Here is a 26,255-nt window from a genome sequence, read left to right as displayed (position 1 = left end):
TTACTTAAAAAAAGATACTGTGCTAAGCATTAAGTAAACACTTCCCCCCCCCCTTATACATTTTATGAAAAACTCTTGGTTATTCCCCTTCTTTGCAAAATGTTTTATACCTTATAGCAACAGCCTACAACAAAAACTTAAATATTAGCAAGGAAGTACTTTATCATCACATTACCATATTAAAACAATTATCAGAGTATCTAGGTGTGAAATAATTTTCAACACAAAATGTCAAAACCATAAAAAGGGGAAAGAGTCTGTTATAATGAACAAATAAGAGTCTGACAATAAGTACTACCTAAAACCACAAGCCGAATATGACTGCTGAGGTGGAAGTTTTTCATGGAGACATCTTTTGGAAAACAGATGCAGTAGATCCCATAAATGGAGTAGGAAGATTATAAATTGAGTATGTCCAGATTTATTCAGAAAACAGAGAAATATATGTTGAATTTAAAAAAAGAAGGCTTGAAGAAACTAACTCTTCAAGTGAGTTGAAACAAACCAGCCTCTAGGAACCCTATCAAAATTTTATGATCAACGGAAGAACCTTAGACGTTTCTCTCTGAGAATACCTGTAACAAAATCATGCTAACGAAGACCCATAGTCATTTTTACTAGACATTGGAAAGACAAGAGGGACACACTGGACAGCTTGGACGCTGTGTCCAGTTTCAGGCTCCCCATCAGAAGACAGACTGAAATGGGATCAGTGGAGGCCACCAAGACAGTCGGGGCAGTAGAGCACACATCTAAAGAGAAGCTGAGAGATCTGGGTCTGTTCAGTCTTAAAAAGAGAAAGCTAAGGCAAGATCTTATTGCTCCCTTTGACTACCTAATCGAAGTGTTCACGGAAGATGACCGGATTCATCTCAGAGGTTCACAGCGATAGGACAAGAGACAATAAACAAAAGTTGCAGCGTGAGAAACTGTGATTAGGTATCGGGAAAATTTTTGACCATGAAGGTGAATCAAATACTGGAACAGGTTGTCCAGAGAGGCTGGAGATAGTGAGAACTTGACTAGACAAGGGCCTGAGCAAGCTGATCTAGTTGAATCTGCACTGACAGGGAGGTTGGATAGATGATCTCCTCCAGAAGCATAAATACCGACAGATCATGCCCTGTCTCATCTTTTAAGGGAATATGTGGCCTGTAATCTTGCACAGGAGAACTCATCCAGATGGGCTGCTACTATCTGTTAAGCAAATAACAGTTTCAGAATACCTCAAGGTATTCATATGAACCATTCAGGGTGAAAGAAAGATATTTTAGATCAGTAACGACAGCCTGTTTGGAGGGAGATCAACAAGAAGGATGATTAGAGGAGGGGGGGAAAAAGCAATAAAAAACTTTGTGTACTAACATTTTGTTTATGTTTTCTTTTATTATTTCTAGATCTTACCCAATCTGAACATGAATTATCAGGACAGAAATTCTGGATTTTAAGAGAATGCAATCATACTTTGCTAATTAGAATAATTAACTAATTTTATGTTAATTTTAAATACAGTATTAAAAAACATGTTAACAGGTTTTTAACTGGATGCTGTGTGACAGAATTAACAAACTTAAAATCAAAAGGAACATAAATAATTCATTCTGCTCTGCTTTTCACAGAGACACAAAATAGACCAAAGAAAGCTAACAAAAATGCACAATTACTTATTTAAAAATGATCCCCACAGCTAAAAGAAGGACGGTTAAAATTATGATCTGTAACTGGTACAGAAGAAAACATGGGGAAATATTTTAACTGTTCTTTTAAAAAACATTTAAAGAATGTTTATAAACAACTTTGAAGTCCAACTGTGTAAAGCAACTCAAATGAAAAAGTGTAAATTAATATTATACCTGTTTAAAACTCAGTTCCTTCGTTATTTATTTGCCCTGTTTAGATTGCTTAATTTTTTCTAAGTTAATTCAAAAAACAAAACAAAACAACAACTTGCCATCTTCGTGTCGGAGGTACTGGTTTCCACCTCTGTCTCTAGCTAACGACCATGCCTCGCCTTCATCACTTTCACAGAACTCTACCATGCTGTTCTTATCCATTTGCACCCACGTACCTTCTGAATTAGTCACCTGATGCACACACATAAAAAAGCACAGTTTATTGACTTTTCAGATAATTCAGCAGCATGATTCAGCAACTTATTATAGTATCTGAAAAACACACACATTCCAATCTTTATATTACAAAGCAAACATGAAAAAAAAAAGTTTCTTAAATTAAGGCCACAGGCTGAGGTGGATTGAAGGACCAAAACTATTTATGGCACATTTAGTTAGGAGTATTTCCAAAAATCTTAGACCTGTTTATGTTCAGAAAAAGCAAAACACCAACACCACAACTTTAGAACATCCAAACAAGCCTAAATAAAAACTTGAAGGAGATATTCACCAAAATATGCGTTTTTATTGGTGGCTGCAACAGCAGAATTATAATACCAAGTTATATATGAGAAGTTTGTCCAAGTACTAATTTTGTTCCTGACGTTATATTTAGGAAATAGCATGACACACTTCATCCTTAAGCCCTTCTTAACCATAAAACACCACAGCTGGACAACTGGGAACAGTAACAACAGTTCAGCAACTGAACAAATGAATACAATCAATACAGAGAAACAGAATAATTTGTTAATTCGTTAGGTCCTTGAAAAACATTTTTTTCAATAAAACAAAATTCTTTCAAACAATATGACAAAAAAGTAGAACAAGAAACATCGCTTTGTAAGGAATACTGTAACAGAAATATAAAAGCAAGCATATGTAACTGCAGTACAATTTTAACATTATTCAAATCAATGCACACATCTAAAAGGCAAAAGACATAATTGCATTAGTATTTATAATATAAACCAAGTTCAAAGGTTAGTATTTATCATGAGGATTGGAAAAGCAAACCTGTACAGAGGCAGACTCTTTTGTTGTGTTTACTACTGTTATATACTGGTATCTATGAAGACATGAACTGAAGCTACAAGGATCCATACCTCGCCCACTGCCTTGACTTTGTTTCCCAGAACTAACATTCCAATTGGGATACCTCTAAGGTTAGGGCAGCTTCTGATGTTGTGACCTGATGGGCCAGTCTTCACTACCTTGTACACTCCAGGTCCACCTCGAAGGAATGGCATATCTTGTTCTTGCATCACTGCTTCCTGTGGGCAGTGTGAATTTAGGTCTTTGAAAAAATCATCAGTATTAGACCTAGATTCCTAAGAAATTAAAAAAAGGCAAAACAAAACAGAACAGAATAAAACCTATTAATAATACCTTTGAACTCTTTAGATAAGAAATACTTATTTCAAGACTGCAATAGCTAAATTTCAAAGCTAAAAGAGATACTAGTTACATCACTAATTTTAGCGTGCAATGATAAACAAATAACTTAGTAAATTGCACATTAATTGAAAAGTTCCCATATTACTCTTGAAACAAAAGTGGTATAAATGTAACCATTTATACAAAAGGAGTATCTTATATCTACCATTAGAGACAAATTATTTTATCTGACTGCTTTCACTAAACCTTGTTTCATACTGACATTTATCAGGATACACACTCATTCTTCCTGCTGTACTTGTGAAATTTTGTGAAAAAGTCTGGGGCTATGTAAAGGGAATTTGAATATTATCTCTTTCTAAATGATATGCTTTTTTTGATTTCACATTTAGAATACATTGTTAATTTAGAGTAGAGGTAAAATTATGACAAAGAGTAACAGCAACACCATAGATTCTTACACGCACATATAAATATTAGTGCCTATTTATTATTTTCACTATGACAAAAATGGCCTGCAAATTTATTTCACCTGGTACCAATTACAGATGAAATACATACCAAATCTGAAATGAGAAAACACTTTTTCCTACCAAGAAAAATTGGTAGTTACTAAAAGAAGGTAAGTATTAGCACAGATTTTTCAGCCAGCCATAGCTTAGTAAAAAGGCTACTGTACAGAAAAATATGAGGAATGGGAGTAACATAATGCACATTTTTATCAGAAGAAAGCAAGCAAGCGGCAGGAGTGAGCTCTATTATGCTTATAATGCAAGTCATAGGTGCTTTTAAAAGAACACCTGAAAGTTAAGAACTAAGTAATGCCCTGCGGGATGATGCCAGTGGTTCACCTAGTCCAGTGTATTGTCTTCAGCAATGGCAACAGGAGATGCTGTTTAGAAGTAGCATACAAGTCTTTATTAGTGGTCTGTCGCTTATATACCAACAGCATTTAAAATCTTTTTATTATGGATGTTAGAGGGTATACCCTATTTTCTTTAGTGTTTATTTATGAATCTGATTTCTATAAATTTAATTTCTTCTGAATGGGCTGATACTTTCTGCCTCCACAATCTCCTGTAACAACGCCTTCCAGGAGTTCACTTCCTGCTGTGTAAAAGAATACTTCCATTTATCAGTTTTAAACCAAACTTCTGCTTATGTTATTTCCTTTTTAATCAATGCAGTTTCCTCTGATCGCTTTAATTATCATATTTTCAGCTGTTTGATATTGAAGTCTGTGCACTATGTTCAGAGTAATACAGCGGTCTTTCCAAGAAGCCTTTATACAAAAATGAATCCGTTCTGTAAATATGTAACCTTCAAAGCAAGTTAATGCAAGCTGAGGTTCAAGGAAAAAAAAAAAATCTATATGTTTTAAAGAGTTTAAACATTGTCTAGATCTTAGTCACAATAAGGAAGTTTGCTATTTTGGGCAAAAAGACTCAGTGGAAAAACAAGTTTTTAAATCTCTAAACTGATACATACAACACTGAGTGTTATCTTCATTACAAAGTTCATATGAAAAAAACCTTAATCTCAAAATCACTACAGGGCTGCAGAGATTTAGACAAGCACTTCTGCAGATAATTTAAATTGCTTAACTGTGCATAACTTGTTCCTATCTTTATATAATTTTAAAAAAAGATTAAGAATGGGCTATTTAATAAATATTTGTGGCTTTACTCAGAGAAATATCTTATTAGATGCTGCAACTTAATGTGTACCCTCCAATAACAGAATAAACTGTACTAGTACATTCTGCATCAAAAAGAGAATGAAAGCCTTTATTATGTTACTAGGCCATCTCTCTGAATTTCTAATTTGGTTCGTTAAAAAAAGGAGAGTGCTACTTATGAAATAATGAAAATTCAGTAATCTGCCCTGGTATTTTTTTCTCATCCTAAAGGAAGAGACACAGATACAGAGTTCTATGCAAATCTGCTATTTCCTGTAAAAATAATTCAAAGTAAAATAGACTTCAAAGAATATTTAGCGTAAAGTTGAGTCATAAGGTACAATCTGAAAACATGAGATACAGTATGACTGTTCCTGTCATTTAACTCACCTTAGGGGGTAAAGCTTTGGAAGTCCATGAAAAAAAGTCCAAATCCCTTACTCCTTGGCTAGCATTAAAGACATTCTGAGCAACAAAGTTTAAAAAAAAAAGACATATATCAACAAAGAAATGGGAACAAAGAAACATTGGAGGAAGAAGCTCAAGGTACTCTAATGCAAACTTTCTCCACAAGTAAATTTACTGGTAGAATGTTTTGCAAAAGGGGAAAGTTTTGTTTTCCTAATCAAGTCACCTGAGTCCATTGCTCATCATGGCAAATCATCCAGTAAACAAAAACAGTTTAGTATGTCAAAAGCTCGAAATGGATGTAGTGTGTCATGCCATTTACTGAAATTAAGAGCCAGACATTTCTTATAACGCTTGAGACTTCGTGCACAGAAAAATCTCACACTTTTGTTACAATGAAACAGTAGTTGGTCCCACCACAAACCACAGTTTTATAGCAAGACAGTCTGCTGTTCTGAAAGATAATTTCAATTATTGCAGGACAACTGCACATGGACTTTTTGTCACCAAGCCAGAAGTGAAAAGATGCAGAAGGGCTAAGGCTCACTGTTGTTGAAAGCAATTCACTTGCACAGAATGATTTCATCAGTTTGCACATCAAAATCGCACTCTTTACCAGAGCCAAAAATTTCAGTGTTGTAAGGAGAATGATGATTAAGATTTCATTAGCTTTATAAAATATACAATGCATTTAGTAGTTTATTATGAATTATCATAAACCAAATGGAGCTGCCAGAGAGAATTCACTAATTTTATAACCAGTTTCCCATACTATAGAAAGGAGCACTGCTGTTCTGTATATTTTTTCCTCCCACAGAACAGCTAGGACAGCATTTTTTAATCACTGGATACCATGAAAAAGAAGCCATTTTTTCTCCATAAACTGGTTTCTACTCATTTCAAAGGAATTTCTACTGTTCCTGTCAAATGAAAGAATTAATAGTACATATATAGTAGTATTAATAATCAGTATTTATTATAGAATTCCTTTGGCAAAACCACCATTTTATCTATATGAACAGAGGTATCAAAATTTCATTTCCTATCCCCATCCTGATGGGGGAACCAAGTGAAATCCCTGGACAGCAGTCATATTAAAATTTAACAGTAGTTAAAAGAAAAGGCAATGAATCCCTTTAAGCAGAAACAAGTACAAAACACTCTTGGCATGCCTCCTCTGTATTCCTTGAAAAAACATTAACATGTTAAAAGTAAGTAAACCCAGACTTCTAACTCATGATAGAAGCAAATCATCTAGCTATATACTGTTTGCAAAACTTCTGCTTTACATAAAGTTTCAGTAATTCAAATGATTTGCAATTTTGACAAAAACAGGGAAATTGTCAAGCACCAGCATTTCTTTAGAATGTAGTACCTCTACCCAAAATTGAAAGAGGTACTAACGCATTAGTGAGACACGTTTTGGGGCACTGGGGAAGGTGTTAGATAGTAAGACTGGCAGAATAAAGGCTTATCAACTTGACATAAAACTATGACAACTATAAAAAGCCTACATTTGCCTAATGAGAGTGTACTTCATAGGCATCCAATGTATTTTAATGGACTAATTATATTACTTTACAGTATATGTCATATTTTGTGATGGACTTCTACTGTACAGAGAAACATGGACTATCCATACCTAAGCATTGTTTCAAAGATCCGCTTTTGTATGTTACAAAGCTGTATGTGTAAAACATAAAAAAGAAACCAAGAGCAGTAAAGTGGGACCCTGCTGGCTTAGCAACACCGAGAAGATCAAACTAGGTGGTTTACTTTGCTCTGGGAACTTTAGATGTTCCTGGCTATTAGCACAGCATATGCCAGTTTAGATGAATAGATCAGGCATGTATTTGAGAACTAAGTTTTCATTCTGAAGAAACTACTACATACAAGCTTTATATTTAGTCCTTATGCTATCATCTGTAGATTTAGTTCATTTTTTCCTTTCAAGCTTTCCCTTCCAAAAACTAAAAATAATTTCAGGAATTCTTCCAGAAAAAAAAATAATACTTTTTTCCAATAAAGTTTAAGTTTCAGAAAGAAAAAAATTAAATATAAACTACGTTATTTCCCCACCAAAAATTAGCAGACCATTAAGAAGCATTTAAAATCTCAATTAATACTATTTTTCAAAGCTAAGGCTTATCTTAAACAACCATCTTGACATTTTACCCAACATAGTCTTACCCTCCAATTGCTTTCCATCATGCCTAAAATTATGGTAGAAGTCTCTTGTGAATGTCCTTCAACATTTCCACAGAACATTCAGCTTTTTGAGGCTGCAGACGCTGCAGTCTACATACTAATTTTGGTACTTTCTTTCACTGCAATAATGGTTTGAAAAACTTGCAGTTTCTCAATCCTGCTTGCCTATGGTGGTTGGGGAACGTAATAATGTAACTGGGTACAATATTCCTTATAATAAAGTTTTACATTTAAAATGAAGTAACAAAAACATATTTAGACTATGATTTTTAAAAAGTCAAGCTCCAGAGCTTAACCAAGATAAAATTATTTTTCTTCCTAGTGTGTACTGTTTTATGCTGTATCTACCTTTCTTCTAAGTACTGTGTCTGAGCATGAACACGTAACTGTGTGTAAGGAACTTAACAAGTGTTTTTTCCAGTAACAGTTAACTGAATGTCACAAGACAGAAGGAAAAGTAACTACCAGGGAAGAAAGCAGCTTATCCAAAATGGCAATCTACTAAAACTCATACTCTTATCCAAAAGTCACCATCTATTAAATTCATAGTCTCATGATCATATTACCTACAACAGCCTGGATGCTCAATTTTAGATCAATGGCTACATAGCAGCTCCTCATGAAAGGATTTGACTATACAGCTTTTCTTAAGAAGGTAAATGACCACAGCTCAAATAGTTTGGCAACTATAATGGATCTCTGCTTTCCTATGATCATTTCTCTTTAAGTGTAATAGCTTTGATCAAAATATACAGAAATAGTGTATTTAGGAGATCTAAGATACTCAATAATTGATTTATCATAAAATGTATGGTTAATACCTAGAAAGAAACATAACATTTAGATACAATATATATGCCAGGAGGACAAGAGGCTGAAATTAACACTGCTGAAAAATTCTACTTTTTTCTTTGTTCACTGTTCTATTAATACAGTCATGAAATAGAAGAATTAAAGCTTTTTAAAAAAATATACCTTAAATATATTTTACAAAGTGTTCTGAGATATTTTATTTACTTAAGGGATGATTAGAAAAGGCCTGTATGCTTAAATGTGACAAAGTAATGTAATCGGAGTTGCCAAGTCTGCACACTCATGAGTTGAATAAAAATTGAGTCTAATAAAAGTAATGTGACATTCATTTGAACAGGGAATACAATGACTAATTCAGCCACTTGATTTTCCATTTGTATTTTCACTCACATGAGAGACTTCTCCCAGTCTGATTCCTTCTTCTGAAACCAATAGTGGTAGAACAGCTTTGGATTCCAAAAATCTTGTATATTAACAGATTATTTTTTTTTACTACATTCTGCTCATTGTGTCATTCAGTTACCCAAATCAACAGAAAAGGATGAGCAGATATGGATTATTTCACAATTTAATCTACAGAACCTTTAGCATTTATTACTTAATTGAATACCTTTTGCCATGAGTCATTCACCCCTAGAAGACTGCATGATCAAATCTGACAACTTTATAAGAATACAGTTCTTTTCTCAGACAGTTTAGAGAAAGACAGACATATATTTTTGAATATTCTCAACTCAGTAATCACCTTAAAAGAGATTTTATTTTAAAACGTTCCACTGAGAAAGCAGTATCACTTTATGTGATCAAGATTTAGCAGGAAAAAGAGTTTGAAGCCGAGTTACAAAAATCAGGACCTTACAAAAGTTTATTGAATTTCATCAAGTTGTGTGGTGCATAATGCTATAATAGCACACATTAAAGACCAAGGCAGTCAAAAGTAAGCCACTGAACCTTGACTTTTGTTTTGTGGCCTTTGAGAAAGAAAGAAAATGTTAGAGAACATTTTTTCCTTTTTCCTCTTATTATTACGAATCAAATCAACAAGTCTTAATGCTTAAATTTGATCATAATGAAATTAAATAGCTTCAGGACATGCTAAGTCCTTTCAAAAATTTGAAATATGAGAGAGATGCAAAGAAACCATCCATCTGAAACTAGCTCAAAACACATCTCTTATTATACATAGCTACATTGTTATAATTGTTGCTTTTGTAAGACTTTTGCTATGTTGGCCACTGGCTCCTTAATGATCAGAAGCTAAGAAAGCATGTGACTTATCTTGTGCCATTAAAGATGTAATATGACTGGTCAGTTAAAAGAAAATTAGTAATATCTACCAGCTCCTAATAGTCCAAATGGTATCAAAACTAATTCACAGCACTGTTTAAGAAAAAGAGATATATAACATTTTATCTGAACTTTACAGAAGCATTTAAAGTGAAATGTATAATAATTAAATGCTGTTTTTCACATTTCATTGTACCTGGCCTTATTAAAATGAAATTTGAATTATCAAGATTGAATACTCAGTTTATTTATGACAGCCATTTCCTTTCAAGCTTTTCTCAGAGAGCGTAGGGTATGTTCTCCTCTAGAAGTAAGTGTGTACTAGAGCCAGTTGAAATGTACCAACCAGTAAGTTCTTGCTAACCATGTACATGACTATTGAGCTCAAAACTTTTCCCCTCAGCAAGTAAAAAAGCATTAGGAATAGAAAAAATGAAATAAAATCTAACAAAATATAATACCCATCCAGGTTTACCATACTGCTGCATACAAACATTAATGTTTTGTGAAAGTACACTATAGCTGTTTTCTAATGAGTATCAATTTCTAAGGCAAAAAATATGAGCAAGATTTTAAGCAAACTTATAATTTTTCAATGTTTTCATACATTCTACAACAAGCTCGATAAATATGCCTGTTGTCGTAGTGTTTGAGCAACTGATGACTGAGTACAGAAATAATTTGGTTCCCAAATGCAACATTAAAGTACTTCCCAAAATAAGGATTTCATTGAAAGAAATTTCCAAATAGAATTATATCAACATATAATTTATAGACAAGAAAGTGAATAGGAAGAAGATCTAGTTGCATCATATAACAGTGTTTGTCAGAACATGGGCTGCAGCCACAGGGGATTTATGAATTGCCAGATCTGGCTAGTAGCAAACAGCCCAGTTTCACTGGAACTGGGAATATCCAAGTTCTTCTATGATCGGAAAACATGAACAGCGTGACATTAGTGGCTCCAGGTGTTTAATTTGGACAAATATTTGTTAACGGTCTTCAACTGCAGCAGCAGCAGCTCACTCATATAGGAGGATAAATCAAATCTAAATAGCTGTATTAGCAATTAGATCCGGTTCTCACATTCTGCCCTGAAGAAACCAAGGTACCACCCACTCTGAGGAATGCACAAACCCAAATGAGCCAGAAAGGCCTGCACTTTCAGAAAATCTTTGAGAAACACTGGTTTAGCTAACATGCTTTTTTTTTCCCTCCGTGTTTTTTTAGATTTTTTTAAACTGTATCTTGTTTACAGAAAAGGTGTAACCTTTGAAATGTAGTGATGATGATCACCATTAAAGTTATCCAGATAAATTATGCTTACTCTTACTATAAATTCAATTTTTTACTCAGTCTTGATGCTCTGGGATTCTTTGATTAGCTAATAAATTGGTAACTCAAGGATTCAGGTGTAAAACTCACAAAAAATATACACAAAAAACAACAGAGCCTAAAGAACTTCTCAAGTTTTTTTTCTAAAAAGCCCCAATTACATTGATTCACTGCAGGCTGCAAGCCTCTTCTGAAATCACGGCATCAGTAGGCCGCTTTACGGACAATGACATCCTGCATCGAAAACACCTGGTGCAGACCACAATCTAATATGATTATACTTTTGTACACTGTTATCGCAGTCCTTGCACTTTTTTCTCTTCTAGGAGAAGAGGCTTCAACATAAAAAGCCTCATACCTTTCTACACTCCACCCTCATTACACAACGGCCCTCAAAAATGCAAACACATATAAGGTAGTATTTGGTAATTAAAATATTGTTTACCTCAGGACTTATTTGCAGCCTTAATTAAAGAAAGTCTTGTAATGAGGATAGAGTGTACTTTTGGATATTTTTCAAAGGCACCTTTTACTTACGTCAACAGGTACCAGAAGGCTCTTGCCAAGATGTTGGTTAAAAGAGAGACACCAGGCTTCAGTGTAACCATTCATGTTAGGAACATACTTCTTTATTGTCTCATCGTTCAGCCTCAGCCAAACACCATCATCATTGTGGATCTATGGGAAACAAGCAACAAAAACGAGCCATGCCCTTCTGTAACTGTTCTATAGCTAGTAAGGATTAACAGACTTCAGACAAACAGACAATAGTAGCAAGGAAGTAACGACCTTCACTATGCTGATAGAACGTAAGAAGAGGTAAAGAGGAATATCAACAAAATCAGAATTTCAAAGCAATGGGAGGCATATCTTTTTAGAAGGCAAGGTGCAAAGATAAATTTAAAGCAGATCATGCAATAATAAGAGTTGCTTTGAGAGAAAAGAGGAAAGAAAGCCAAGCCTTCGTAAGCTTCGTAAGCTCCCCACTTTCCATTTTTCCACTGCTGATATAACTTAGTAAATTGCAAAAATATTCCTTGTATATGAAGATATATTGTAAGAAAAATACATGCATAGTAGTCTAACACACTAGTGATCTTTCAGAAGTGTAAGTGAAAGATGTAATGAAAATGACATCTACATCTGAATTTTTGTGTAGAGTTGAAATAGTAAGTCATGAACAACTAATCCTTACAGATATTATTATACGATGAACTCTAGGAATTTTGTTTCCTCATATCAGAGTTTCAAAAGTTTGTTACACAGGTTTTCAAGTAAGTAAATTAAAAAGAAATGACAGCTTGAAAAACTAAATTAGTAAATATTTAGATTCTTGCAATTTATATTCTTACTTTCTTAAGTTGTAATATGTCAACATCTAAGCATGAAAAAAAAACATTATTTGCATGAATTAACTTTACATCTTAGCCCAATTTTCAACAGAAATGTCTTATTAATTACCTCGTCAATGAAAGTGATGGATCCATTGACTTTCACTATGCCTATTTGCTCACTCTGAAGGGAAGGGTGGCTACGGATACGAAGCCCTGCACTGTCCTTGGCCACAAATTTGCGAACCTAAGAGAAGCAAAGGAAGACAGTAAGGAAGAAAAAAATTGGAACAGAGCTCTCAGAGTAAAAAGAAATAGGTTTAACAGATTCTGAAATGCTAGTGACGAGATCGCAGTCTTAGAGTTACAGTTTGTTGCTAGTTTCCCATGGCTGCTGTGTATAACTTCACTTTTGTACTATAACCAATAAAATCATAATGTTCAAAAAACTCCTAAAAAGTAAAAGTGCATTGACTCAGTCTTGGAAAGATCTCTTGTTATACCACACAATATTGAGTACAAGCTTCCAATTCTTTTAACTGCCCCCCCTCCTTTTTATTCATTCATGCAAGTTTAAAGGGTTTTGCCTTTTCAAATTTATATTTCCAGTAACTGATCAACCTGGGATTACTGATTCTCATTTGCACTACCAAATCATTCTGTTTAGTCAGCTTTTTGGCCAAAATTTGGATATTTTCCTTAGCTAAAGAGTTTAAATGGCCATTTAAAAATAGAAAAAGGACAGATCTTTCTATTTCTTTATTTTATTTTTCAAATAGCTGTTTCAATAGTTTCTCCCTTTTTCACAGGAAGGTTAGATCAGATGCTCCTTGTTACTAGTTTGATTTACTACAGCCCCTAAAATCTCCTGGTTGTTATTCACTATCATTTTTTCACCATTCAAACACATTATCAGGCACTTGTCCATAGAGAACAAACGTAAGCCATCCTTTTGGTCTCTGGTTTTATGAAGTGCATATATTCTATGCATGTGGTATAAAACCTTTTTTTTGGAAGGTATTTTGAAACTCCACACATAAAACTGAAAAAAGTATCAACCGAAGTATGGACTCAATCTTTCAGTTAACATAAAGTACAGAATGATATGGAAAGAATAAACTCAGGAAAAGATAATGAAAGGTAACAGCTAAGTGCATGAATTCATTTCTTTTCCTAATGAAATTACTTACTTTAAGAAATGGTATTTATTTTAAGGCTAATTTAAAAAAAAAAAAAAAAAAACCAAAACCAAACAAAAAACCCCAAACCACAAACAAAAAAAACCCAGAAGCATGTCAAGAATTTCAAGTGTAACTTACTCCAAAATGTGCAAGGTTTTGCTTACTAACAATCCTATTACTCCAAGGATTTAGATTTCTCTCAACAGGCAAAACTAAGACTTCCAAGGTCCTTGTAAAAATATAAGGCTGAATCACGCTGACAGCATTCTCAACATAGACAAGCCTATAAACAAAGCCTTGCAAATTAGGGGTCGCTGCATTACCACCCCAAAATGTTTCTTCAGAAAATCATATGATAGGTTGGCTAAAACTTGGATTAAAAACTTGAATTTAGAGGAAGAAGAACTCACACTCAAAATTTGGGTACGCACAGGCCTGGAAAGAGCATTTTCCCCCTCTGCAGCAGGTAACTAGTTAATAGAAAACTTCAAGCTGTAACTACAAACTGTTTAGGAATCAGATCCACTGATAGAAAATACAACAAAAAACAGATGAAAAGTTCTCTTATGCTCATTTCTGACCATAATTAAAAACTTAATTGCCTGAGTCTTCTTTCTGATATAGCAACTCTTTGCTTGGAATATTCCTCTATAGCAAAATGGTTCGGTAACTGTCCTGTAACATCCCCATAGTCAGTTCTTCCATGGAGCATACACAAACTGGACTCCAACTGAAAGAAGTGACTAATGCAGAAAGGCATAGCAATTAACATGTACATCACCCTTACAGTGCACAGCAGTTTTCAGGAGCTTTGTTGATCTGCCTTCTTATTTGGTGAGTCTGAGAAGAGGTATACCTCGCAGCACAGAAAGGTGTATTGTATAGGATAAAGCAACCTTAACAAGGGGGTTAACCTCCTATGAAGGGATGCAAAAAACCACCCCCTGCCCAGAGCTTTTGGGTTCGGTGGGGTTTTTTTGCAATTGATGCTAGCTACTTGTTCAGTCATGTGAGGACAGTAGAAACAGTCAAAACATGTTAGTGACCAATCATTCTGGTACCAGTCTTGCCCCTTCCAATTCAGCTAAGTTAGGACTGCTTTCTTCTGGTAGGTTCCAACAACCCTGAATTACATTACATAGCTTGAAAGATAATGTTTCCCTCAATAGGATGTGGAATGGAATTTCCTGCAAATTAGTTAATCTAAGTTTCACAGCCAATGAGGAGGCAGCAGTTCTTATGGGTCATATACTCCAGGCTGAACACAGATCACTATGATAATCTCCTTTACCAACTTGGATGGACAGGAAAACCACATTTTCATCTGACTTCAAGAAACAGAGAATGAAGAAATCAATACAAAATCATAATGTAGTATCCATTTTCAACTTGCAATTCAAGTAAGGTTTGACTACAAAATTGGAATGTTCCACTGCCTCAATGAAAATACTTTGGTGTTTCTAGTTGAGAACAGATCACCACTGAGAATGCACTGTTAGTGTCCTTTGGTTATAACTATCTGAAATTTTGCACTGACAAAGAAGAGGAAGAAGCTTCTAGAGCACAACTAAGCCCTTTTTCTCAGCGAAACATGATTTGGTATATTGGACTGTCTCTGACTGATACATGTCTAATCTGCATTCTTGGCTTTAGAAGCATGGAGCACAGTGCAATAATTACCTTTCTGTATTATTTATAATACTGCTGTTCATACACAAAGAATTATTCTAACCTGGTTTGTTATGTGATTTATTATGACACAGAAGAAAGAAGACTGATAAAATTATTTACCATGAAAGGTCTAGTGTATTTTTGCAGCAGGCTCTACAGACACTATATACAGGACAGAAAGATGATGCCTCTTTCAAAGAGGCTACAACTTGGAACAAGAAACAAGACATGCAAGTAGAACAACACAGAGAGATGATTAAATCTCACTAGGTAATGCCTCAGAACACCAGAGGCCTAACTTTTGTCAAGTATTTTTAACTGTCATGAAGACTGTTACTTGACAAAATGTAGCTGTTACGTATGAACCAGTCATACATAATAGAATGTATGGGAACCTCAATTCCCACTGGAATAATTGAAAAGAAAGACAGCACTTCCATCCAGCAATTTATTTCATCTTAGACCAGATGTGACTCTCACTTTGGTGACAGCAAACAACACATATGATGATCAGCCTGGATGGAGATATCATTAAATTCTGTGAGATGAATCTCACCCAGTAGGAAGTGGGAGTTTTAATTAAGGTAATGAAGTAACCAGGAAGTCTTCCTTCCAAGCGAAGGGAGAAAGCCTAAAAGTATTTTTTGAAATAAATGCAATGAGGGATAAAAATTGTGTGGAAAATAAAGGTAAATTTATTATTTTTATTTTGAGGTGTGGGTGCAGGGAAAAGAATCTTATTAGTGGCAGAAGCAGACACTGGATGCATTTACAGACTGGGGAACTGTACAAAGTTACTGTCTCTAGACTATTCAGAAAGCTGGAAAACAAATAAATCAGGACGCACTGTATAGCTAAGAAGTTGGCAAACACCCGATCCTTTTTGTAACCATGTATTTCTTAGCCACCTTTGCAGTTGTAATAAGACAGTGAAGGATAACCTTGTGGTATTTCAGAATTCCACATCTTTTAATACAGGTTTATTCAATGAAAAAAGAGATTTAGCACCTCGTTTAATATCTCTTCCTTTGCATCTAAGAGGAAGTGGAAGATGGTTCCCTCATATGGGCATTTTCCTTATAGCACTGCCACACCACCTTTCAGCTTTCCTCCATTATTTGTGTCTAACTTTAGTCCTTCAGGGTGAAATGATAAGGTGAAATGGGGAAGTCAAAAGCTACAGAAAGAATAACTCTTAAAATAAAATAATGATATTCTAAGGAAGGAAGATATCACTGAAGAAACTAATTTTAGATTTTATATTGACTGAAGAATGATCCTTATCACAAAACAAACAAAATCTTTGTAAAGCCCTTTGTACAATTAATTTCATAGCACAATATAAAGGAAAAAGAACTAATAATAGTGCAGAATGCGGTCTGTGGCTTCCATAATGGTTGCACAATGTGTGACAAGCCAAGACTAAGGCAGTTTCTGTAGAACTTCTAACAGTTTTATTAATGGATAGACAAAAGGAAAACTGGATGAATATGTTTCATTTTATCCAGTATATTAATTTCATTCAATTCAGCACATTAAAGAGATTTGCAAATATTCTTAAGTTCTGCACCACTATAACGTGATCAAGTATGTATTAAACAAAAATAAAATCCCACCCAAATATAACTATCTGTGTTTTTTTTCAGTTCTCCAAACCTTGTTTGGCTGAGGCTCTGCTTTTGGTTTAATAAGTTGGGTTCCAGGAGGTATCATTCCCTTTGGAGGATCTTTTACTTTCACTTCTAGTCCAGCATCTATAAGCAAACAAAGACTAAGTTTAAAAAAATAAATATAAGGGGATATATCAGTCAAACAGTAACTACAGTTTATCTATGCTACAACTCAAGAGTAAAATAACCACTCACTTATCTGTCTGCCATAAACAACACTTGCAGTTGCTTCATGGTGCAAAGTATTACTTTCTCAACATTTGTATCTTCATATGTGGAAATTTACAGATATATAATTACATGTTGTTAATAGATATCTGTCATACCTTGTGTACACAGCACTATTAGGTAATTTTGTATCCTAATAGTGTCCGCAGGGGTATGTTTCAATAAAACAGTGAACACCATTGAAAGAGTTAAATGTTTGAGGGATGCAAGTAAAAGCTCCTGGAGAGGCAAAAACTTATGCATGCTGTACTGCTGCAGATGCAAATCACAAAATGTGAGAAACAAGTTAGAGCTTCTGAATCCAAGTTACACATTATAGGCCTTTTCTGGTTGTGAAGAGCCAGCATCTTTAATTACCAACACTGTTATAAACCCAGAAGGTGCTGGAAAAATACCTCAACACAGTAAAATTTTGAAATAATTAAGAAAAATACATGTAAAAAGCAGTTCAAGCTTAAGTAATAGATGGATATAACCTTGAGTAATAATCTTAAAAGAAATTGTCTCAACAATCACTATCAAAACCAAACTATAAAAACTTAATAGCCTTAGCAGATCTTTTTGGGTTTTTGTTAATTTTACAGGGAAACCCTTTGAAGACCAATAAGTTGAGAAGAAGCAACCAGACCTAGTGATAATTTTATCTTCTTTAGGTAACACACAAAATTGAGTATCCCATTCCAATCCTATGCACATTATGCGTATGTGTATTTATGAGTATCACTTTACATACTTACAAAAGTTGCTGTACAGTACCGGGAAAGAGGAATTGCTGGTCCTGGCAAATCCGCTTATACCCTCCTATGAGCCCTCAGCCTAACTACAATGGCCCTGCTACCATCTTCACCATACCACCAGCAAGATTAACAAGGGACAATTCAAGATACAGACATTTTTTGAAGGGGGAATATTTCCATGGCTTACTACGGCATCTTATATTATAGTCCCTAGGACCAGCAAGACAGCTAAAATACAGCTAAAAAGATTTTCAGCAAGGAAGAAACCCAAAGCATTTAAAATTAGTACAAATAATTTAAACTTAGGGTAGAGTTTCAATTAAGACCACACTTTCTCAATTTTCCACAGAAGAAATGACATTATTTACTCCTGCATGGTCAGGAACAACTCTACCTTCTCCTAGGTTCTTCAGTGGTTTTTTCCTGTTTAACTATACATCTCTGTCACTGAAACAAGACATTTTTCTTGCAACACTGAGAGTAAAGAATAAGAAACACTATTAATCTTGGAGTCCAACCACATTATAAACACACGATTTGCCAAATATATTCCTATTTCAAGGAGAGAATAGCTGTGATTTTTTTTCTTTTGAGAAAGAAGAGGGAATTAGAAGATTTCTGAACCAAGACTCGGGTACTAGATTTTGCTATGACCTTTAATACTAACTCTTGTAAGTGCCAAGACATACATTTGTCGGTATACAAACTGGATATAATACAAATTTCTGGTTAAGTATAGTGAAAATTAAGTACCTATTTCAATGCCATCTATAGTAACATGGATGGTATAGAGACCAACAGCTCCAGGAGTCCAGTTTGCACAGTATGTACCATCATTATTCACTCTGATCAACATGTTTTCACTGGGTCTAGGCATAAACAAAAATTAAAATCATTAAACAATTATTGTCCTCTTGAAAATAATTTGTAATAGTTTGGAAACTAATTTTTTTTTCCCCTTTCAGATCATCTAAATACCGTTTTTCCCCCATCCAATGTACTAATCCCATATTATTTAGAAGTTATAAACCTCTGTACCACATTTATTTATAGCAAATGATGAAAGAACACATTCAAAGACTAGATAATACAAATAAAGAATCAACATTAAAACAACTAAAATGAAAGATTTTAAACAGAATCTCTAAATTTAAGAAAACAAAATATACACAATTTTTGTAGTGTTTCCACCTTTAGACAAGATTATTTGGCAGTCAAGGCTTGTGACTCTGGCTGCAAGCAGAAGTGACAGGACACATTAATTTTAGTCCCTATTAAAAAGTAATTCTTTAATGTTTACCTCTTCGGTGTTGGTGAAGCAAACCGTAGTTCTTCAAAAGAATAATTTTCATATGCCTATAAACAGATGAAATTCAACAAACATAAAATCAACAGTTATCAATTATACTAAAGTAATGAATACGAGAAAGTAGAATATTTTCTCAAAGAACTAATCTAATTTTACACTCACCAGAGGCATTGAGCAGGGAACCAGAAACCAATTCCAAACCACAGAAAGATAAACACACACACATATGTACATACATGAAACAAGTATCTTCACTTTCCCTTTAAACTGCCATTATTTAGATAATAAAGATACTTATTGCTAACAAAAGCTTTGTTCACAGTCAAGTATTTGAATCTCTTCCAATCTAACTTGCATAAAACCCCTTTGAATTACTTCTAATAAGCTAGATTTCAACTTCCTTGTAGGCGCAAATACCCACATAGTATCTAAGGGGTACTGCACCATTACAATTAAGTCAATCTAAGTCTGTGCTGGCATATCACCACCATATTGCTCTCATAATTTTGCATACCATAGAAGTATACAACAATTTATGTTGCAAAAGACCTCCAGAGGTAACAAGAGTTCACCTCCCTGCTCAAAGTAGAGCCACCCTCAAAATTTACATCCAAATATAAAATTAGGTCAGCTTGTTCAGGGGTGTATCCAGTCAAGTTTTGAGTATCCCCAAGGACAGAGATTCCACAGCCTTTCTGGGCAGCCTGTTCCAGTGTTTGACAACTCTCATTGTAACTTTTTTCCTCCTAATATGTAACCGGAATTTCCCTTTTCACCAATTGTGTCCACTGCCCCATATCCTTTCCCTGTGCAAGTCCAAGAACAGTCTGACTTTGGCATTCTCATGGGAGGTTATAGAGAAGGCAATGTCTATGCTAAGACTATGGAGCCAGTAGAAAACTAACCTTAAAAATATAAAAGTAAATAGTTTATGCCAGTTTAATTCCCTAGTCTAGCCTGGGACCATATGCTTTCCAGAAGATGGATGGGATAGATAAGCCTAAACTGTTATGAAATCACTGCCTTAGAAATAAAACAAATCATGATCAACTAAAGATATGTCACAGAACAAAAAAGAAAGGAAGCTTTTCAGTAATCAGTGTAAATTTAAAGACAGAGTGCATACATCTGTTCTGAGCAAGGATGGGGGTAAGAATTTCACATAATGCTGTCACATCATTAAATAGTTTAAGTGAAATTTAGAAAACACCCCTTAAACAGCTGGGAAGCAGCCATATGCCATTCAGAAAGCATATAGTATATAAGATACCAGTTATGAAGGCTAGATTTCACTGTTCTCCCAGCAGAGAAAATCAGAGACAGTTCAAGCAATGCAAAGAGTTGCCTTATCTGACCTAATCTGGGCTCTGTCCACCAACGTGCAGAAATCTCTGAGATTCTGGAGTTTTTAGTTTGAGCTGTCTGTGACCCAGGACTTTTCCAACACTTTCTGTAGCCTATCCCTATAGCTTCCAAATGTAGGCAGTGAGCATGATCCTAGTTATTTGCCTAGGGGAGTCAGACATCTCTAGATCAATCAATAAAGGATTCTCTTGAAAGTCTTTTGCCAGGCTTTGTAGACTGGCAGAAAACGGGATAACTTCCCTGAAACTACCTGAAACATCCTCTATCTCATGACCTGCCAGTAAGTGTACACTGTGTATAGCACAAGATGCAATCAAGACTGCATTGTCCTACCTGGCTGCAGAAGTCTTTCTAAATGTCTGTTTGAAGAGGAGGGAGATGGCAACATAAAAAACAAGGTCCAGAATACCTAACAACTCATGCTACTGCCACCAACAGGCCAAACACTGCCTCTCTTACCACTGTGGACATGGTTGACTGGTGCTTGACTTGAGGAAATCTGAAGATATATGGGATACAGTAGTTTTGAGATCAGCAGTCAGTGCATTGAAGACCGTGTGAAGTTAAGAAAGCAAATGCGCTGCAGGTCAAAAACTGCAATCCAGCCCAGTGGATTTTCCAATGGAATTTTGGATCCTCTTTCTTTCTACTCAAAGTGAAGAAGAAATTCCCTCTATGTTGAGGTGATATTTCCATTGATTCTCACTAGAAACAAAATGGTTTACTTTCACAGTTTCTTGTGAAATGACTGCACTGAAAAGCCCCATAAGAAGTAGACAATGGTAGTCCCAGAACTGCATGAAGTACCTCAGCAAGAATATCTCTGGGCTGCAATGGTTGCTGATTTATCAGATTCCCATGTTAAATCCAAAACAACAGGGAGAAAAGGGGTTAAGAACATTTGAACGTACAAGCAGATCAGCCATTTTAGGTCTCTATACAAGATGTGGTTTTGGGTATCAGTCCCCTACACATGTCAATTTATTGTCATGAGGTGAGAAGCTACAGTTTCTAATCATATTTGGAAGTTTCTATCAAGTCCTGATAAAACATGCAGGCTGGTATGTTGTATCAAAACAAAAAGGTCAGGGGACACCTGCATTTTACACTGAAATCACTGTCTTCAGTAATGCAGGGAGGGAAGTAGAAGAGAATTTTTATGCTTTCTTGAATCAGTACAGTTGACACATCTGCATTACTCACAATGTCAGACAGTCCTTAATTTAAGTAGCAAAATATCAGCTCTCTTCAGAATTAAAAAAAGTGTTAGTTAAAGTTTTGGATGGAAAAGACTTAATCTGAAAGGAACCTCTGGAAGATTCCCCAAAAGGTGTTAAACACAGAAGCCAAGCTTGTTTCAACAAGTAGAGACACTTTTTGTATTTTACCTTGGTTTGTGTCTTTTACTTTTTCACTTTTATCTTTACAAACATTTGTACTGTTTGTTATCTACTAAGATGACTTCAAATGAATACTTGCATTTTCGTTTTATATTAGCCTGATTCAAGTTAAAGTTTATTACAAGTTTACTAGCTAACATCAAGCATTGCTCACTCAAAGGGTCCATCAAATCTAGAGATTAATTTCTGTACACCTTGCACTTGCTCCACAGTCAGTTACTCCAGAATATCTAATGCGTTGCAAGGTATGCCGCTGTAACATCTGTGTGAGCAGGTTTAATACTTATTACTGGAAAAGCAGCAGCAGGTGCCTGTGGACAATGGCTATCAGAAATCCCATCTGGGTTCCAACTTTGAATAAATAATGTATTTCCCACCCCTCCCTCAAGTCACTGGTAAAAATACCAAGCAGCATCAAGCCAAGAAGTGATCTTTGCAGTGCCCCAAGTGAAAAACAAACAAACAAGCAAGCAAACCACACCTGTCTCCTTGACATACACTCCCCGGTTCTAAATACCTTTTCAGACATGTGATTTAACAAATTTTTTAACCATTTGTTGTACACCATATTTATTTCAGTTCTTTCATTGATCCATTAAGACTCTATTTAGTAGCCTGTTACACTATTTACACATAGCTACTGCAGCACTATCCTTTGTAGAAAACAACCCTGTACACTCTAAAAGATGCTAGTTTGCCGATTCCCCCCCATAAGTCCATATTGATTATGCTAAGTATTATCCTTCTCTAAGTCCTGATTAATCATGTCTTATTAAGTTGTCTAACTGCTAGTTATACACATCATGTCGCATCTCTTAACTGGGTCATTATGTTATATATATGTAAATATATGGTGGCTTCTAAAATATACTCAAATCAATACTAACTGTTCAGTTTTCACCTCTTCAGAAACTGTTGCTGGCAAAGTCTGAGCTGATCCATTTGACGGTGGCTAATTTCAACAGATGTTGTTTAATATTTACGCATTGATACACAAATCATTCATATGGTCTTTTTACTATGCTGAGCTCCTATTTTTTCCTACATTCACCAGGTATAATTTTTAATATAGATTCACTGCAACACTTCAACTCTATATGGATAGATCGGTTTGACTTCCCCTCCACCATTTCAATAGCTGCTTTCATTTCTCCTGAGTGACTCAGACTAGTTTGTTAATCAGTATAATCAAAATCAAAGACAACTTTTCTTTTTAAATGCTAATCCAGTTTATAACTGCTTTAGAGTTCAGGCAATTGGCCCTTTTGACGCACCTAGTTTTCTGCTGAACTTAAATATAATCAAAGTAATTTGTAATTAACGTATTTTTAGATTGTGACCAAACTGAAATACACTTTTTTCTTTCTCCTTTGCATACCTTTACACACTTTGAATGCTGAATTGTATAGTTATATTGCTAAAATGACAGCAATTTACCTTCATCATTGTAATAGCAATATATCGAGCTTCTTTTACTATCATTGGCTCATAGGAAGAATCAAGCTTTGGGGAAGGAAGTCCTCCAAAGGTCATATCACTGCTAGGGGAAGCAGCTGTTGCAGGACTCCCTGGTATCCGTTGCACCTTTTTAACTTGTTCTTGTTGCAAAGATGTTTTTTTCTGAGAAACAGGAATAGCTTTAACTTCTACCTGCAATAAGACATGGAATACAGAAGATGATTTAGGGAGAGAACACATACACATTCTTTTAGATCTGGTAAGGTACAGTGAAAAAGTGCTTAGAGCACTCACTATAAATCCATCTGTGCCAAACACCTATGTGTCTACACTTAACACTTTGCAAAGCCAAGCACAGCACCTCTGAAAAATGTAAATATACAGGACAGAAGCACCCAACTGACTGCACAAGATCAGTAAGGGCCAGTGTCAGTTCTGCCAGTCCCAGAGCACTCCCTGGGAAGCAGCACGTAGTCTGGTATGCCTAGCTAAGTTATCCCACAGATAATTCTCGGAGGTAGGGAAGAGAACCTTCTAAATGAGTGCACAGGTTTCAGAGTGAGTCAACAGGGCTTGCTAGATCTGGATCAGCAGTGGCCAGATTGGATCTTGACTAGCTCTGCCACCCTACTACATCAGCACATAACACATATTTTATCTGACTTTTTTTCCCCAGAGGTACCACAGACCTCCATTACTGCAGGTAACACAGTCAGCTGTACTTAGTTTTCTAAGGAAGAACAGGCTATCTGGAAAATAAGTTTACTCACTACTCATCCTAAATCTGCAATAAAATGCATTTAATTACTGCAGTTTTCATATGATGTTTTGAGTTACTGGAAGTTACATCAGCACACTGCACACTGAATGAGACCAACAGAATGATTAAATTGAATTAAGATTTCTTACTTCAATACATTCATGAAGAAAAATAGTAATTAAACAAGAAATCCAGCAACAGTTTTGATGTATATATTTTGACATATCCTTTCCTGATTGACAGAGTAAAATCACTACTTAAAAAGTTTTCTACTTCCTTTGTCACACATTTAAGTCAGTACCACACATTTAAATTGCAATCAAGCTGTGTTTGAGACCGATTCTTGTATTACTGTTGTAGACTCACAGTTCAGGAACGCGTTTACAGCGCTCTGTAAGATAACCCTTGATTATTACATCCTATATGACGAATAGATTTGAGAGTTCTTATGACAGGAATTATGCCTTTATATAAGGTACTTCACATACTTTCAGGCTTGAATAAAAGCAAGTCTTGAAAATACTTGTACTACTCCAGAATAATAGTGGGCTTTAAAACACAGATGTAACCTAATTTATTAAAACAACGTGAAAAACATTTTGTGTTCAATTTGTTTTGTTTGCATGCTTTGCTACTTCAAATCAAGCAGCCAACTTTTATACATATCCCATAGGTTTTACTCCAAAGCCTGTGAGGGTTTTCCAATTCTACCTGAGGCTGTCATGAATACCTCCTTTCCAGTACTTTAACAACAACAACAAAAAAGACTACGGGAACTTCCAAATATTAGAAACAGAAAAGGGGAAGCACTGTTCTAGTCTAAAATAAAGTCACTATAAAATGGTCCATCAATGTGCTTCTGATTCTTTTTTCCATCACATTTATTCAGTTTAAAATTTATAATATTCTTTCTTGGTTTACAAGTTAAAAAATGGATTCTTCTCACCTTATACATCATCACCATCAAACATCCTCTACAACTGATTATTTCCACAAGCTACACATATGTAGCTCATTACAGACAAGCTATAAATTGCATGAAAAGGTGTTGGCATAATACAGAATTTGATAATTTTGTGGATTTAGAGGTATGAAAGCCTAACTACACTGAATTTACAAATGCCACTTTCTGCCCTGTACAGGGGTATTCTGTGGAATATCTACAACAAATACTAAAAGAAGGTATGATGAATTATAAGAACAGCCCAGATGATGATAATTACCTTCATATTAGGAACATGAACAACATCCCCATACTGGTCTTTTGTTTGTACTGTAATAACAGTTGGCCAACCACATCGAATGTCATCCTTGTTCAAAATCAATGATGTTTTTTGAGGATCAGCATATGAATCTGGCTGAAGCCACCTACAGCAAAGACAAACACTTAATATTAAAATCTCTTACAGGCCCCCAAAAGATAAATTCTTACTCTGTACAAACATGGCTTCCAGCTAAGAAAGGATGCAGTTCTGAATACTTAAATGCTTTTACCTAATATATTAATAGAAACAATACGGTCAAATAGTTTTACTTAACTAATATTTGATGTAAATATTAAAGTTCTATAGCTAGTTGTATAGACAAGCAACCATGACAGGTTTTGAAATTTAATACATAACTAAAAATTTTCTATTTTGTTGCAAAATTTAAACATTAAAACTATAAAGTAATGTGTTTTTTCATGCAGCACACAAACTTTTTACCTTGCAAGACGTCCACCACTTGATCCTGGTACACAAGCAATGAAATCCTCCAGAAATGACTGCTCATTGCTTTGTACCTGCAGTGGAAGATTTCCTTCAAGAGCTTCCAAAATGGTTGGTGAGTGAGAGAGTGCCAAGCCTTTCCCGAGAATGCCAGAGTGAGATTTGCACACCTTTTTTTTTGCAGGGGTTGGGGTGGGGATGAAAGGATAGAGACAAAACAGCTTTTCAGTATCTTACAGGTAGAAACTTTCCCATAATATGACACAACTGGCACAGACATTTTGGGCACCGAAAGCCATTCAAGTAGGAGAAGAATGGATAAACTTTACTCTGATGAAAGTTTAAAAAAAGTCAGTTCAGTCTATAAAACAGTAATTTATGTCAAATGAGATTAAATGAGCTTGAGTTGAGAGAGAA

The 26,255-nt window shown here is 35.1% G+C and overlaps 1 protein-coding gene across 23 annotated transcripts in view; it reads right to left on the bottom strand.

Annotated features, from left to right (window-relative positions):
• Positions 1–26,255, bottom strand: part of MYCBP2 (MYC binding protein 2) — a 209,376-nt gene that overhangs the window by 56,971 nt on the left and 126,150 nt on the right. For 15 of the 23 annotated variants that reach the window (XR_012040402.1, XM_072850013.1, XM_072850015.1 and 12 more), the window contains 11 exons: positions 25,836–26,008; positions 25,353–25,497; positions 23,349–23,561; positions 19,138–19,193; positions 18,591–18,706; positions 16,859–16,956; positions 12,481–12,597; positions 11,557–11,697; positions 5,359–5,433; positions 2,999–3,223; positions 1,952–2,084 (listed from right to left, as the gene is read on the bottom strand). Coding sequence is in view for 22 of the 23 variants with exons in the window: in XM_072850013.1 (XP_072706114.1) it covers positions 1,952–2,084; positions 2,999–3,223; positions 5,359–5,433; positions 11,557–11,697; positions 12,481–12,597; positions 16,859–16,956; positions 18,591–18,706; positions 19,138–19,193; positions 23,349–23,561; positions 25,353–25,497; positions 25,836–26,008 (1,492 nt within the window). In the remaining variant the exon portion in view is untranslated. The remainder of the gene's footprint in view (positions 1–1,951; positions 2,085–2,998; positions 3,224–5,358; positions 5,434–11,556; positions 11,698–12,480; positions 12,598–16,858; positions 16,957–18,590; positions 18,707–19,137; positions 19,194–23,348; positions 23,562–25,352; positions 25,498–25,835; positions 26,009–26,255) is intronic. The other 8 variants (XM_072850022.1, XM_072850027.1, XM_072850023.1 and 5 more) reach the window with 7 other exon arrangements.

The sequence above is a fragment of the Ciconia boyciana genome, chromosome 1, assembly GCF_034638445.1.
Source record: "Ciconia boyciana chromosome 1, ASM3463844v1, whole genome shotgun sequence".
Lineage (NCBI taxonomy): Eukaryota > Metazoa > Chordata > Aves > Ciconiiformes > Ciconiidae > Ciconia > Ciconia boyciana.
The sequence above is the reverse complement of the archived record's forward strand: the minus strand, read 5'-3'. Positions and strand labels throughout refer to the sequence as shown.